This window comes from Sphaerodactylus townsendi, linkage group LG02 (genome assembly GCF_021028975.2).
Source record: "Sphaerodactylus townsendi isolate TG3544 linkage group LG02, MPM_Stown_v2.3, whole genome shotgun sequence".
NCBI lineage: Eukaryota > Metazoa > Chordata > Lepidosauria > Squamata > Sphaerodactylidae > Sphaerodactylus > Sphaerodactylus townsendi.
In genome coordinates this window covers 162,702,988-162,719,190 of record NC_059426.1, presented here as the reverse complement: position 1 = coordinate 162,719,190, position 16,203 = coordinate 162,702,988, and the positions used below count along the sequence as shown (strand labels likewise).

Sequence of the window (16,203 nt, the reverse complement as noted above, 5' to 3'; positions counted from 1 at the left end):
GTCCTGGTACCGCGACTGGGAAGACGAGCGCCGCCCGGAGGCTCCATCACCCTGGTCGACCTACACTTCCCTGCGACCATCCGAGGCGCCCTTCGCCCGAGGAGCCAGGGCGACCGCCCGCCCCCTGCCTTGTGTGACCGCTCCAGAGTCGCAGGGCAGGGGAGGCGTGTTCCCAGGCCTCAGCGACACGCCGGAAGGTCACAGGGAAGGTAAGTCGATTGGGAAAGGGGGGAGGGATGGCTCCTTCCAGCTGCTGCCGTTCGCACGGCAGCGTCTGGAAGCCGCTGTTTTCCAAAAACCTCGCTCAGGGAGTGAGGTGGGAAAATGGTGGCTTCGCGCCACTGGGGAGGAGCGAGGGCGAAGCAGCCGCGCCCCCCATGTGAACAGCTCCCTATGGACAGCATTTTTGCCGTCCCTAGGGCGCTGTAATTGGCCTGTGCAGGAAGGGCCATAGACTCATAGAATCATAGAGTTGGAAGAGGCCACAAGGGCCATCAAGTCCAACCCCCAGGAATGCAGGAACACACAATCAAAGCACTCCTGATGATAGCGACTCAAGGGGTTTGGGAGATTCCCTTACTTAGTCTCCTAAGTCAAGGAGCAAGGAATTCCCAATTCCTCAAGCCAGAGGAATTGCAGACAGCTAGAGCAGACTTTCCAGCTAATAAGCCAAGCCAGTATGAATTAAACAAAGCTTATTCAGAACCAGCAAAGGTCTTGTCAGCACCAGGAGAGCTGCAACTCAACTGGCCCAAGACTGGGGTTTATAAGGGGTTTCAGCAGAGTACATCAAAGGGAGAAAACATCTACATTTCAAAAGACTTATGGTTACATCAAATATATCAGGTATCCCAAATGTTCACAAATCGGCAAGGTGTTCTCAAAACAAAGAAACATGATATTAACATTTTACACCCTTGCATTCCTGATTGCAGCATTCCTTGGGGTACTTTGCATTTCGGATTGCCAGACCGGGAAGTGTACTGCAAATACTTTGGGAGTTACTTGCTTATCAAAGGGGAATCTTCTAGGTGTGATTTACAGACAAAGGGGTCTCCTTCCCTGGCCAGACATTCCTAGATTGTGGGCCATCTGGCAATTATCATGGCCAAGGGGTGATGAGGGCTACGTGCTCCCTCGCTTCAGAGCTTAAGGCTGCGTTTTGCACAGAGAATAAGCACAAACTTATAGGATTTTTGATATTAGAAATCCTAGTGGGCTGCTCACACTGACAGATGGCCATCCAGCCTCTCTTTAAAAACCTCCAAAGAAGGAGACTCCACCACACTCCAAGGTAGTGCCTTCCACTGTCGAACAGCCCTTACTGTCAGGAAGTTTTTCCTGATGTTTAGGTGGAATCTCTTTTCCCTCACCTTGAATCCATTACACCTGGTCCTAGTCTCTGGAGCCGCAGAAAACAAGCTTGCTCCCTCACCAACATGACATCTCTTCAAATAGAGCAGGATACAAATCCAATAAACAAACAAACAAACAAACATGGCTATCCTCTCACCTCTTAACCTTCTCTTCATCAAACTAAAGATACCCAGCTCCCTGAGTCTCTTCTCGTAGGGCATGGATTCCAGGCTTTTTACCATTTGGGGTAAAATCTGATAGACCAATGGCATGCGAATATGAGGTTTCCTTGTGGATTCTGTCCCTTGGAACAACTGCATGCGTCCCAGAAGCTATGGACTTGCACTATGTACTTGGGAGCATGACAGTCACCAAGCTCAGTGATGTGCTTAAATGCAAAATGTATGCACTGTACAACTGAGAGGATACAATTTCCACTCAGATCTCATAATCACAGTATTAGACCACTACCAATTTAGGGTTTTTTAAAAAAAAATTGTCCAAGTTTGTGACTCACAAGTCAAACTGTGAGATCCATGAATGCTAAGGTTAGACTTGAGCAAGCCACCCTTGTTCATAAAAAAAGATGGCAGATGCTATTTCACAGAAGAAGAAGAAGAAGAAGAAGAAGAAGAAGAAGAAGAAGAAGAAGAAGAAGAAGAAGAAGAAGAAGAAGAAGAAGAAGAAGAAGAAGAAGAAGAAGAAGAAGAAGAAGAAGAAGAAGAAGAAGAAGAAGAAGAAGAAGAAGAAGAAAAGGAGGAGGAGGAGGAAGAGGAGTTTGGATTTATATGCCCCCTTTCTCTCCTGCAGGAGACTCAAAGGGGCTTACAATCTCCTTGCCCCTCCCCCCTTACAACAAACACCCTGTGAGGTGGGTGGGGCTGAGAGAGCTCCGAGAAGCTGTGACAAGCCCAAGGCCACCCAGCTGGCGTGTGTGGGAGTGCACAGGCTAATCTGAATTCCCCAGATAAGCCGCCACAGCTCAGGCGGCAGAGTGGGGAATCAAACCCAGTTCCTCCAGATTAGAATGCACTTGCTCTTAACTACTACACCACTGTAGCCAGTTATGCCAAAAATAAAAGCAACACACATGCATACACACATACGTTCCACTAAAGAAACTGGACGTGTTTTTGGATAGCAACAAATCAAAACCTAGCCCTTCCTTCAAATCCATTTATTACAGTCGCCCTCTGCATAGGACTCCTCCTCATGTTGACCAAACACGTAGAAAAACACTAGTCCCACCCACTGCCTCCACATGATCACCCATTGGTCTGCACTGTTTGAGCACATGGAGGAAGTGTCTGTGCACATATTCCCAGTGCATGACTGGGGATGCTGCTTTCCATATGTTGTCTACCACAGGGAGGGAGTATACACGCACATGCATCCTCCATACGTCGGTGCTGTGTTCACAAGCCTGCAGTCACATGGGGTGTGCCCGTGTGCTTGCACCCACTCTCTGTAAACCCATGCAGGGGTCATGTATTCGGAGCTTGTAAATAATCCATAGAGGATGCAGCTTTTATTCTAGCATCTGGCAGTATGGAGAGCAGAGGGAGGACAGAAAGAATGACTCAGCAGATATGTAACAGGGTCATGTCCTTCAGCTGAGGGACACAAATCTCACAGAAGAGGACAACGCTGATAGATCTGTTTTTCCAAAGCAGTTGCATGAATCATGTTGCAGACTCATTTGCTTGGGAGGGGTAATATTTTTTTCATAACATGTGGTTCGCTGCTTACACAGGCGAAGAAGAAGAAGAAGAAGAAGAAGAAGAAGAAGAAGAAGAAGAAGAAGAAGAAGAAGAAGAAGAAGAAGAAGAAGAAGAAGAAGAAGAAGAAGAAGAAGAAGAAGAAGAAGAAGAAGAAGAAGAAGAAGAAGAAGAAGAAGAGGAGGAGGAGGAGGAGGAGGAGGAGGAGGAGGAGGAGGAAGTGGATTTATACTGCACTTTTCTTTACCGCGAGGAGTCTCAGAGCGACTTACAACTCCTCTTCACCTCCCCACAACTCCTTCTCTTCCCACAACAGACACCTTGTAGGGTAGGTGGGGCTGAGAGAGTTCTGAAGAACTGTGACTAGCCCAAGGTCACCCAGCAGGCTTTATGTGTGGGAGTGGGGAAACAAATCCAGTTCACCACTCAAGGAGGAGTAGGGATTCAAACATGGTTCTCCAATGGAGGTCAGAGGCATAGGGGGCCAAAATGGCACCCCCTGCATCCCCTTCCGCTCTCTCGCCACCTCCAGCGCCCCCGTCTTACCTTAGTTTAAAGCAGCCTACTGTCTGAACACTTCCTGGAAAGTGTCATTCCCAGCATGCTTCTTTTTCTACACCAGGAAGTGTAGTTCCCAGCAGGCTGCTTTAAACTACGGTAAGTGGGGGGCACGGGAGGCGGGGGCAATTTTCTGCCCCCCACATGATCCCAATGGCATGTGCCCGGGGGCACGGCGCTCCACCTCACCCCGCAGTAGCTCCGCCTATGCTGGAGGCTGGCAATTCAACTCTGAACCCAGAATTGGCAACCCTTCCATTCAAGCCATATAGGGGATTGTTTTGGACCCTTGCTTTGCAAAACAAGAAACCGAATCTTTACATTTTCAGCATGTCCTATTCTACCTCAAATTTCAGCCTCGGCTCTGCATGCTATGCAGTCGCAGAATATAAACAGTTTTGAATGCAGCTATTTAATGGTTGGTAACTCAGTGGCTGAGAAATCAAATCACCGTGGCAACCTCAGTTGCCATTTCCCCGAATGAATGTGGTTTGCAGAGAGGGGAAACACACATCAAAAGACTGATATTTTGACAAGATCATTGTTTATGACAACACCATTTGCTTCCAAAAAAATAAGCTTTGTTCCATCCAAGTATCCTTGCTGTAGTATTAAATGCCCTAGGAAAACCCTAGTATGTGAGCAGAAATTGATGCTATTGAATGGAAAGGGTCATCCTGGAGGGATCTTTATGCCCCATCTTTATGAGATGCTCTCTCCCAGGCACTTGGGTGTAGCAGAACTGCATTGACTGGAAAATAGCTGAAACAAGACTGTGAGAGGAGGGGGGGGGTAACACAACTAGTCACGTATCCTGCTTGTTTTGAGAATATAAAATTGCTCCCCACAGAACACAGGAGAGAGCTCAGCTCAGCCAGTTAGGGTAACACACTGGGTTTCTTTCTTAACAGAGGCTGCAGATTGGAAATAAAAGCATGAAGAAGAAGAAGAAGAAGAAGAAGAAGAAGAAGAAGAAGAAGAAGAAGAAGAAGAAGAAGAAGAAGAAGAAGAAGAAGAAGAAGAAGAAGAAGAAGAAGAAGAAGAAGAAGAAGAAGAAGAAGAAGAGAGAAGAAGAGAAGAAAGAAGAGGAAGAGGAGGAGGAGGGAGGAGGAGGGAGGAGTTGGTTATTTATATGCCCCCTTTCTCTCCTGCAGGAGACTCAAAGGGGCTGACAATCTCCTTGCCCTTCCCCCCTCACAACAAACACCCTGTGAGGTAGGTGGGGCTGAGAGAGCTCAGAAGAGCTGTGACTAGCCCAAGGTCACCCAGCTGGCGTGTGTGGGAGTGTACAGGCTAATTTGAATTCCCCAGATAAGCCTCCACAGCTCAGGTGGCAGAGCTGGGAATCAAACCCGGTTCCTCCAGATTAGATACACGAGCTCTTAACCTCCTTCGCCACTGCTGCTCCTTGAAAAGGTGACAACAGGGATAAGTGTCATATTAGTGCATTTATTCAGATGGCCCACCGTATTTAAAAGTTTGGTTTAAGTATCTTTATAGCTGAGGGTCATTCTTTCCCAATAGATTTTTTCCCCTTAAAATAAGGAAGAACCCATCGAGGCAGTGATTTTAAGGGGGAAAACGTCATCATGGGGTTATTTAATTCTTTCCCTCTGTGATGTTTTTTCCACTTAAAATCAGCTGTCCTCCAAGCTCCCTTTCCCTCCACTCATGAAAAATGTTCCTCAGCGAAGCTTGTGAAAGGCAGTTATTGTGGGAGGAAAGGCCTGAGGGGAGTCTTTAAACAGGGTCTCTCCATTTGTGCTGGTCTCTCCTTAAAGCGGCTGTATCCGACCTTGCTTTCTATTGAATAAAAGTCTTCGGGGGGGGGGGGGGGCATATAAATTAAATAAATAAACAGGACATTATGTAATGCCACCAAGGGATCTACAAGGTAAAACTACATGGTGGTGGTGGGCAAGGGCCAGACTTAGGATATTCAATTCTGAGTTGGGAAATATCTGCAGATTTGTGGGGTGGAGTCTGGGAATGGCAAGGTTTGGGGAAGAGGGGGACTTGAATGGGTATGATACCTTCCTTTGGAAGTCTACCTTCCAAAGAGACCATTTCCTTCAAGGGAACTACCGGTAATCTCTGTCATCTGGAGATCAATCGTAATAGCAGGAGATCTCTAGCCACCACCTGAAGGTTGGCAGCCCTAGCCAAACGACATATCATAGAAGCGTAGACTTGAAAGAAACTACAAGGGCCATCAAGTCCAACCCCCTGCCATGCAGGAAGACACCATCAAAGCACTTCCAGCCTCTGTTTAAAAACCTCCAAAGGAAGAGACTCCACCACCCTCTGAGGCAGTGTATTCCACTGCTGAACAGCCCTTATAGTGAGGAAGTTCTTCTTCATGTTTAACTGGAATCTCTTTTCCTGTACCTTGAACCCACAACTCCTTGTCCTAGTCTTCGGAGAAGAAAGGAAAAAAAGCTTGCTCCATCTTGAACATGACACCCAGTGGTGGGATCCAAAAATTTTAGTAACAGGTTCCCTCGCCAGCCCCCCCTCAGCAAAGGGGGCAGAGGTGTGCCTAGGCAAACCTGAGCCCTGGGCAAAACCTGAGTTGGATGCCCCCCCCCCCATGGGCAACCACCCCACCAAGACCCCCCCCCCCAAATTTTTTGCACCAGGTCATTTCTAAATCATCATCACATTACAGAAAATGCCCCAACTCACAAATCTGAACACAGCAATGGTGAAACACACAGGTTCTTTGATAGAGACTGGTGAGATAAAAGGTACAAAAGGCTGAGAATCAATGAATTGCAGTACCTGAAAGGGATTAACCCAGTTCAGGAAGTTACATTATTAGTTGCAATTGCTATGTGGAACCTTCACGTTCAAAGGCAGTATGCCTCTTGGGGAGGCAAGGGCGTGGAGATGGAAAAGCGGACCCAATTAGTAACCCCCTCTCGGCACACACAAATAATTAGTAACCCACTCTCTGGAACTGGTGAGAACCTGCTGGATCCCACCTCTGATGACACCCCTTCAAATATGGCTATCGTGTCACCCCTTAACCTTCTCTTCTACAGAGTAAACATACCCAGTTTCCTAAGTCTCTCCTCATAAGGCATGGATTACGAACCTTTTGCCATTTTGGTTGCCTTCTCCTGGACTCATTTTAACTTGTCAATATCCTTCCTGAATCATGGTGCCCAGAAGTGGACACAGTATTCCAGGTGAGGATTTTATGATTTCTAATAAGGTAGGTCCCAGGCTCTAACTTACCTTCCCTTCAATCACCCAGCAGCTGTGGCGAATAGCATTTCAAAAGTCCACAGGGTTCCAATTTGGTTTTGGACCACAGGATGGGCTCCTGACACCCCACCCCCAAATACACCATTTTCTCAAGCTGAAATGGGCCAGGGATGGACTTATTTGCCTCATTTTGGAGCCACACACTCAGCATACTGAATGTCCAGCTTCCCCGGACCCAACTCACTAGAAATCATAATGTGTAATCTAGCCATCAAAGTGTGAGCCAGGAAATTCTTGGTACAGACCCCAGCCATGAACCAAAGGAGGCTCCCTAGACATCCCTTTGAGGCCTCTGCCACAGGAGGTGGTATTGTGTCAAATTCACAAGTGTTCCTTAATAGACCAACAAATGTTGGAAACAGTTCTTGAGAGAAGGAAGTTTTCAATAAACTACATTGGAATTTAGGCATTCTTTTTGATGTGCTTACAAATTGCTGCAGTTCCACTCAAACCCTGTAAAAATGTGTCTCCCAGCTTAGAACTGTGGCTTGGTCTGGCCAGTCATGGTATATAGAGTACATGTTTGCAAATAATCTTTCCATGATGGTCCTCCTTTGAAGAACAAATTTCAAGACTATTCATCTTTAAGGTTGGGGGTGTCTCATTTTGTTTTAATTTGAGTTTTGCAGAAACCCACCATAAAAATGTCCTGCAACAGTCACAACAGAATTAGGAACTAGATAGAATCATAGAATCATAGAGTTGGAAGGCCCATCAAGTCCCATCAAGGCCCATCAAGTCCAACCCCTCTGCCATGCAGGAACACACAATTAAAGCACTCAACAATAAGATGGATCTCTAGAACTCTATCAACTTAATGTGACCCTTACACATTACATAGTTATTGCAAGATTCCACATGCTTACCATATCAGTCAAGGAGTGGGGTGACTCAACAAAGACAGAAACTACCTGAAAGAAATGAAAAGCACATCATTCTACCCAGTGCAAAAAAACCTGACTGCAAGAAATGTGTTGTCCGCCCTCAAGTTAAATACCTCACTGTTCCCAAAAACAATCACATCATTTGGACAAGGGACTTGATTTCGATCCCAGTTGGAGGCATTTTCAAAATTGGTGTTTGGTATCCACTGTTTATACACAGCTCTTGAAAGACCTACTGAAAAGACAGAAATACAGAATGTAATGTCAATAATTTAGAATGATCTAACTCAGCAAAACACTTTGCCAGATTCTCAGTGACAGATATTCCATTTATTGAGATAGGTTCAAGTCAAGTAGGACCTCAGAGACAAACAAGACTTGTGGGGAATAAGATTTCAAGAGTCAAAGTTCCTTCCATCAGAACTTTGACTCCCAGAATCTTATACCCTTCAAATCTTGTTGCTGTCTAAGATCCTACTGGACTTAAAACTAGTAGTTCTATGGAAGACTGAACTACCCCCAAAATTATCTCATTAGAAACTGTGGTCCGCCGCATCTCATATATGTTAAGGAGGCCTCTCAAACAGACAGGACCAGCCCACTCAAAATAAAAAATCTAGCAGTCTATACATTCCAGGTATTGTCATATGCTCTCAAAAATGCTATTTCAAAAGTTCTTGTCCCATTGATTGAGATCCCTTACTGCTTTTATGAGCTTCACAAAGGATTATTGTGTACAATTCTGGGCACTGCAATTCAAGAACGATATTGACAAGCTGGAACACGTCCAGAAGAGGGCAACCAAATGGTAAAAGGTCTGGAATCCATGCCCTACATGGAGAGACTTCGGGAGCTGGGGATGTTTAGTTTGGAGAAGAGAAGGTTAAGAGGTGACATAATAGCCATGTTTAGATATTTGAAGGGATGTCATGTTGGTGAGGGAGCAAGCTTGTTTTCTGCTGCTCCAGAGACTAGGACCAGGAGTAATGGGTTCAAGGTGAAGGAAGAGAGATTCCACCTAAACATCAGGAAAAACTTCCTGACAGTAAGGGCTGTTCGACAGTGGAAGGCACTACCTCGGAGTGTGGTGGAGTCTCCTTCTTTGGAGGTTTTTTAAAGAGAGGCTGGATGGCCATCTGTCAGGAGTGCTTTGATTGTGTGTTCCTGAATTGCAGGGGGTTGGACTTGATGGCCATTGTAGTTTCTTTCAACTCTATGATTCTATGATTAGGGATGAGTTTATAAAAAACTGCTGACTCAGAGGATAGCTTTGGATTTTACAGCAAGTACCAACCAACACTGATACAAACAGATTCACAAATGATTTGTGCATCTGCCATGCCTGTGATGGCTGAACTGTGACACGATCACTTCGTGCCGTAGCTCTACTTCTATAATTTCCATACCTTCAAGCCTTTTTGTCTATATTTCTCCTCTGTTCAGCTAACATGGGATTCTGACTAGCAGCAATGGCACCAACAAACAGGTTTAGGCTGGGGTTGCCAACTGATTACTTTGCAAAGCTCACTCCAGTTCATTTGTTGGCCTTTAGTCCCCTTAAGGCATGCAGGTGGGAAGGCAAAAAACTTCGTCCCCTTATCGCTAAAATGAAAACTGATGTTGTGGCTTAGATTTCCTGACCATCGCTTTCTGAAGCACAGTGTTTCTTAAAGCTTGGCAGAAAGCGAATGGCTCCAAGGTGAAACCAGGGAAAATGTGTTATAGAAGTCTTTAGGTAAAAAGGTAAAGTTTCCCATTCAGTCGTGTTCGACCCTGGGGTACCACTGCGAGCAGTGATTTCATAGGCACGCCCTTTTTGTGGGGTAGTTTGCCATTGCTTTCCCCGGCTATTCTTTACCCCCTAGCTATGAGCTGGGTACTCATTTACCAACCCAGAAATGGATGGATGGCTGAGTTGGCCATGAGCCAGCTGCCAGGATATCTGACCCACAGGGGGCTCGAACTCCTGACCATGTGAGTGGCAGTGCAAGCACTTAGCCACTCCGCCATGCAGCTCCTATAGAAGTCTTTAAGCAAGCGTAAGCAAGCTTTTTATCCTGACCTGAGTAGCCCCAGGCTAGCCTGACCTATCTAAGCTAAGCAGGGTCAGCCCTGGTTACTGTTGTGATGGGCAACCTCCAAGGAACACAAGGGTCAAGACACGGAGGCAGGCAATGGCAAAGCAATCCCAAATGTTTCTTGCCTCAAAAACCCTACAGCATCACCATAAGTCAGCTGTGACTTGGTGGCACACACACAGTCAAGCTTTTCCTTATCAAATGTTTATTCCCTATTAAATAATTTCCCTTTGCAGGTAACGCTAAACTCTGATAAGAACAGGTATTTTTGGTCCAAACTGCATGTTACATCTATCACAAGATGTAGGAACTTGCCGTACAATAGCTATGAGTTCCCTTTTGGAACTAATTTAGAAGCAATGGAGGGACCCTATTTGGGAGCGGGAGGGGCAACGGAGAGGCAGGGAAAGACAAGGCTCCTCCCTCCCCCCTCCCCCACATTTCCTGACCCCAAATGTTCTGGGGTGTGCTTCCTTGGTGGGGGTTGCATGTGTACTGATCGCTTGAAATTGCAGCATCCCAATGGGGCAAATAAAGGCCACTGGGCCAGTTCAGGTCAGGGAAATGGCACAAGGGGAAAGCTTGAGTCCCTATGCCCACTGTCTTTGCACATTTTCTTTCTTCAGTCCCCAAACTGGAACAGAAATCCAAACCCAATTTTAAAACAGAAATGGTAAAGCTGGAAGACTATGGAGAAAGAAGAACAGGGGGACGAGGGAAAAGGGTTGGTTTTTATACCACACATTTCCTCTCCCAAAAGGAGTCTCATGGCTTACAATCGCCTTCCCTTCCCCTCCCCACAGTAGGCATCTTGTGAGGTAGGCAGAGCTGAGAGAGTTCTGACAAAACTGTGACCAGCCTCAGGTCATCCTGCAGTCTTCATGTGGATGACAGGGGGAACAAACGTGGTTCACCACATAAGAGTCCGTTGCTGTTAATCACAGTACCCTTTGTCCCCGGGCGCCACTCTTCTGGTCATGTGGGGGGCACAAAATTGCCCCCCCATGTAACCAGGAAGTCCTGCTGTCTCGTCGTTTTCGCGTGCTTCGACCCCATCAGTGTCAGTCGAGGCATGCAAAAACGATGAGGCAGCAGGACTTCCTGCTGCCTCCAAGCACTCTCAATCCCACCCTGGACTCTCCCTCCCTTCCTCCCCACCCGCCGCTGGCTGGGCTTCCAGCCAGCAGCTGGCAGTCTCTTCTGACCTCCGCTCCGGGCAGGCCAGAAGAGACTGCAGTCCCAGCCTCGGAGACCTGCTTTTTTAAGAACTGAGGCCGTGGGGTGGGGTTTGGGGAGCAGGAAGGGGTGGAACTTCCTGCTCCCCAAGCCCCACCCCTGGCCTCAGTGCTTATAAAAGCAGGTCTTCCAGGCCAGGACTGCAGTCTCTTCTGGCCTGCCCAGAGGGGAGGTCAGAAGAGACTGCAGGCTGCCGACTGGGAGTTCAGCTGGCAGGGGGAGTCTGGGGGGGGGGAAGGTGGGCACCCTAGACCTTGCCCATTTCCATGGTGACATGGGTGGGGTCGAGGGCAGTGGGGGTGGAGCCTGGGGGCATCAGGGGGCGGAGCTGGGGTGGGGGTGGGGCAGAACCTGGGGGGCATCCTGGAGACAATTAGTCTCCGGGCTCCATTTACCTCTGGTACGCCTCTGGTTAATCACTACACCATGCTAGCTCTGGCAGGCTTTCAAGACACCAATGGAGCATTCTGCTCCTCGGTTAGGAACATGATACAGGTGAGCGGTTGGATATTTGAGAAGAATGGTTGCTCCTACTGGATGACAGACAGTGCAGAACAGTGATTCTCAGACTTGAATCTTTGGACCACTGGAGGTCTTTATAAGAGCAAGACTTCATCCTGCCTATCTGGCAAACACCCTGATCTGGATGACCCAGGCTAGCCCAACCCTGTCAGATCTCAGAATCCACGCACAGTCAGCCCTGCTCAGTGTTGGGCAGCAAGCCCAGGTTTTCTACACAGAGGCAGGCAATGGCAAACTGCCTCTGTTCATCTCCTGCCTTAAAAACTCTACAGGGTCTATATAAGTTGGTTGCAACTTGAACACAGATGAAGCTGTCAGAGCACTGTTGTAACTGGTGTCTGATCATCAAAATCTGACAGCTAATTGACAGATATCACATGACACAGCCTCGTTCTGGGTTTAATTGGTAAAGAACTGTGATTGGCCAGTAAACCAGATAAAAGCCTGCAGTGTACTGAGGTCTGAGAGACTCTTGTCTTCGCACTGCCTGGCGGAGCACTTTTTCTGTGTGAGCTATACTTGTGAACAAATAAAAGTGGGACCACTTCTGTGAAGCTTAGCTGCTATGTGCTTCTGACTTCCTACTACGTTCCAGTGTATTGTGCTACTCTGCTATAGAGGCTTTACCCCATTCCTTCACAGAAGCTGCCTTGTACTGAATCAGGTCTTTGGTCAATCAAAGTCAATATTGTCTACTCAGTAGTGGCATAGCACCAAGGGGGCAGGGGGCATGACGCACTGGGGGCGTGCCGGTGTGGGGGCGTTCCGGGGCATAGCGGGGTGTTCCAGGGTATGGCCCAGTCCCCCCTCTCTACAGTTCTGCTACTCAAGACTGGCAGCAGCTCTCCAGCAGCTCTGATGAGGTCTCTCACATCACCTACTGCTTGGTCCTTTTTAACTGGAGGTGCCGGGGATTCAAACTGGGATATTCTGCATGCAAAGCAGAACCTCATCCATTGGACCACAGCTGCACACTTTCCACCACCATTGGGCAAATGTGAACATGAAGCTTTCAAGGGACTCTCCCCCTTGGGGGAATGAGACAGATTTGGTTTCTGCCACTTTAAAAGACAACTGCCACCAGGGACGGTCACCCAACTCACCTCAGCCCATGAGCCATGAAATGTGCTTATTGGTTGCTGGAAACCAACCACTCAGCCACAAGAACTCTAATTGGTTGACAGTCACAGTGATGTCTGGTAAAGATTTCAGCAGACAGAGCAAGAAAGAGATACCTGTCTGCACACATGGACAACAAAAAGCCAAATGGCAGTTTTCAACCAAACACAGAAAATCCAGTTTTGGAATGTTATTCTGCTCCCCACCAGCTCGCAAAAAAAAGAAAAATTACATGGAGTATAAGAGAATTTCCAGGCCCCTTCCTATCCATGTTCATCTCACACCCTCTGTTTTCCTGCAGAAGTTGCTGAACATCTCTGCTAGGACATTCCAAACTAAAAAGAATAGGGTTCTTTCCAAACCACCCAACTATTTTCAAACCTCCTGTACTCTATCTCAGAAAAAGGGGTTAGTAGCATTGTGAATTCCTCCACCAAAGAACTCAATGTGCTGGACGTTCTTTGTTGTAGAATGCTCCACTTGGGTGGCTAGTGCCTACCCAGTTTGCAAAGGCAAGTATTGGTGATAATCATTCAATGAACTATAAATGCTCTCATATCAAAATAGCACGTTTAATAATGCACAAAATAATAGTTTTGACAAAGGCAGCATGTAAAAATGAATAATTCTCATATTCGTTCGGGGCTATATTCTAATGCGGAAGTACACAATTTTCTCCACCGCTGAACCTCAACTGATCGTACTAACATGTCTATTTGAGACAGAGTATACTAGCCTACAAGACGATTCGAATGGCTGATCTAATCTCTTCCCATGACTGCATATTCCATAGCATCCACTGCCAGGGATAAACAGCGAGGTCCTAAATGGATTCACTGCCTTCTGCGGCTAATGAAGTCAATGGGCTTCCAGGGTGCAACTCTACTTAGGATTTCATTGCAAGTCACACCAAAGCTGAAAGGTGGTTTTGAATAAAGATAGCATGGTTTGTAATAAGACAGTTCTCTGGTGGCACGATGCCCTGGGTCAGCCATAGTAGATATTTAATTGGCTTCATCCCTGCTTCATCCTGCTTCTGAGCTTTAGGCAAGTTGTGTGTGATTGCACAGTGCAAATTCTGTAAAATCCAAGCAGTACTCAGAGACTAGTTTTATTTCTCCCACCCCCAACAGTTTTAAGTATAATTTTCAACAAGGAAGACTTGTATATTTTTCAACAAGGAAGACTTATGCGGCCTGGGACCCTCATATCTTCGAGACCGCATCACCCCATACGTCCCTGCACGGCCTCTCCGTTCAGTGTGAGCCAATTTATAAGTTGTCCCTGGCCCCTCAATGATGCGGCTGGCCTCCACGCGGGCCAGGGCTTTTACGGCTCTGGCCCCGGCCTGGTGGAACACCCTTCCTCCGGCTGTTAGGGCCCTGCGGGACCTCAATGAGTTCCGCAGGGCCTGTAAGACGGAGTTGTTCCGCCGGGCCTTTGGAGGGACCAGCCGCTGAAATGGTGCCCCCCAGTTGGCTCCTTACATCTGGGCCTGTCATCCTGGGACTCGTCCTCCTCCTCCGGGGAGAATTTTAAAAATGGGGTTGGCCGGACATCTCTACTATTGTTATTACTATTGTTATCGCTGTTTTAAAGGTTTTAGCCATTTATTTATATTAATATTTTATACTGTACACCGCCCAGAGCCCTTTGGGGATGGGGCAGTATAAAAGTCCAATCAATCAATCAATCAATCAATCAATCAATCAATCAATCAATCAATCAATCAATCAATGCTTTTTGTTAATTAAGAAGATTGTGGTTAAGAGAAGACATCTTCAGTTTCATGTTATACAATTAGCTGTATGCAAGGAATCCCTGAAGAACACAGATCCCTGCTGAGCGCTGACATCCTACACAATCAAGGTAAACAATAAAGAACAACAGACTGTTATTTGATAAGCAAGATTGTTATAAGCATGGTTCTTTCTTTGGAGGAGGGTTTCTCCTTTTGAGCCTACTTGTCATTGAAGCAGAAAAACGGCATCCAGCCTGTACCACCAGAGGGCTTCATCTAATGGAAATTTGGGGGGTGGAACCTGTGAAGGGTGGAGTTTGAAGATTTAAAGGAACTCAGCAGGAATGCGATGTCACAGAGCCAGACATTTTCTCCAGGGGAACTGACCTCTATAGTTTTGGGATTGGTTGTAATTCTGAAAGCTGGCAGTCCTAGCAACCTGTAAAGCAGGAACAACCAAGCTTGGAAGGGGAGGGGTGGCCTATTTCCAATAAACGAACGAACGAACGAACGAACGAACGAACGAACGAACGAACGAACGAACGAACGAACGAACGAACGAACGAACGAACGAACGAACGAACGAAGTGGTCTCTGACCACTTCCAGGGAATTCCTAACTAGGTGATACCTGGAGTAAGATTCATTCTTCATAACGGTACTAAGACTGCTATACATACTTCTCAACATAATGAAAAAACAAGCTATCAGTCTTATTTGTTTGTTGGTTGATTTGTTTTATTTGGCTTCTAGAGGCCCTTCCCCACACAGGCTCAGGCTGCTTACAATAATCCATGTAAAACATTAAAACCAGCAGTACATTCCGACAGCATCCCACAGCATTCAAATTGACTCAAGGGGGTGGAACGTGACAGACCTCCACAAACCCCAATCATTTAAAGGACAGGGGAGAGGAAAGGAAAGAAAAACAGAGAAAAGAGGAAGAAAAGCAATGGCGCACCTAAGGGGGAACAGAGGGGGCTGAAGCCCCAGGCGCCACTTATATGTGCCATGTGGGGGGCACAATTTCAGAGGTGGCTCTTCAAGCCCAGGTTTGTTTAGCTAGCTGAGGGAGCAAAGCCTTTGGAAGCATGGCAAGACACCTTCATCCTCCCCATGGGAAGACTTTGCTCCTTAACTCCTGCAGTCCAGGGTCAGGGGCAAGAGAGGTGCTTTCTTATTGTTCATTGGAAAAGGTTCGTGTCGTTGGCCGGCTTTGCCGCACCTGTATACACTTTAATGTTTCACACAAATACCGTCTTCATTCCCAGTTGTACTTTATTACACAGCCAGGATTTTGTGCTGTGTATTCTGTTGATTGCTGCTGTGTGTACTCTTGACCCATTCATTTGGGGTGCCAGACAAGCCTCCATTTTCTCAGTCCTCCAACATCAAAATGGGAATAATCAGGCTTATCAGGCTGTTATAAAATGGATGGACACAACAGGATTCTGTTTGTCCATGTGGATGTAAGCGTACAAATGCATTATAGATTAGTAGTTATTAATAATAATATATCCTGCCAGGAAAAATATGTATTGTACTATATTCCTTCTTGTGGCGGAGTTACCATTTTATTTTGTAGAACAAAACCCAAAGTGCATACTGCAATATAACACTGCCAAGTCCTCTCCTGGAGTGGTTTTGACTTATACGAGGCTCTTGGTTTGCCTGCAGCTCCATTTTAACCTGTTACGAACCTGAAGTGTTACATTTTATTAC

At 46.7% G+C, this 16,203-nt stretch overlaps 1 protein-coding gene across 1 annotated transcript in view; it reads right to left on the bottom strand.

The window, feature by feature from the left end:
• The window catches only part of AMN (amnion associated transmembrane protein), a 112,484-nt gene that overhangs the window by 95,743 nt on the left and 538 nt on the right, over nt 1–16,203 (bottom strand). The window contains exons 2-3 of the mRNA XM_048485440.1: nt 7,900–8,021; nt 7,769–7,813 (exon numbers count right to left, since the gene is read on the bottom strand). Of these exons, the coding sequence (XP_048341397.1) occupies nt 7,769–7,813; nt 7,900–8,021 (167 nt within the window). The remainder of the gene's footprint in view (nt 1–7,768; nt 7,814–7,899; nt 8,022–16,203) is intronic.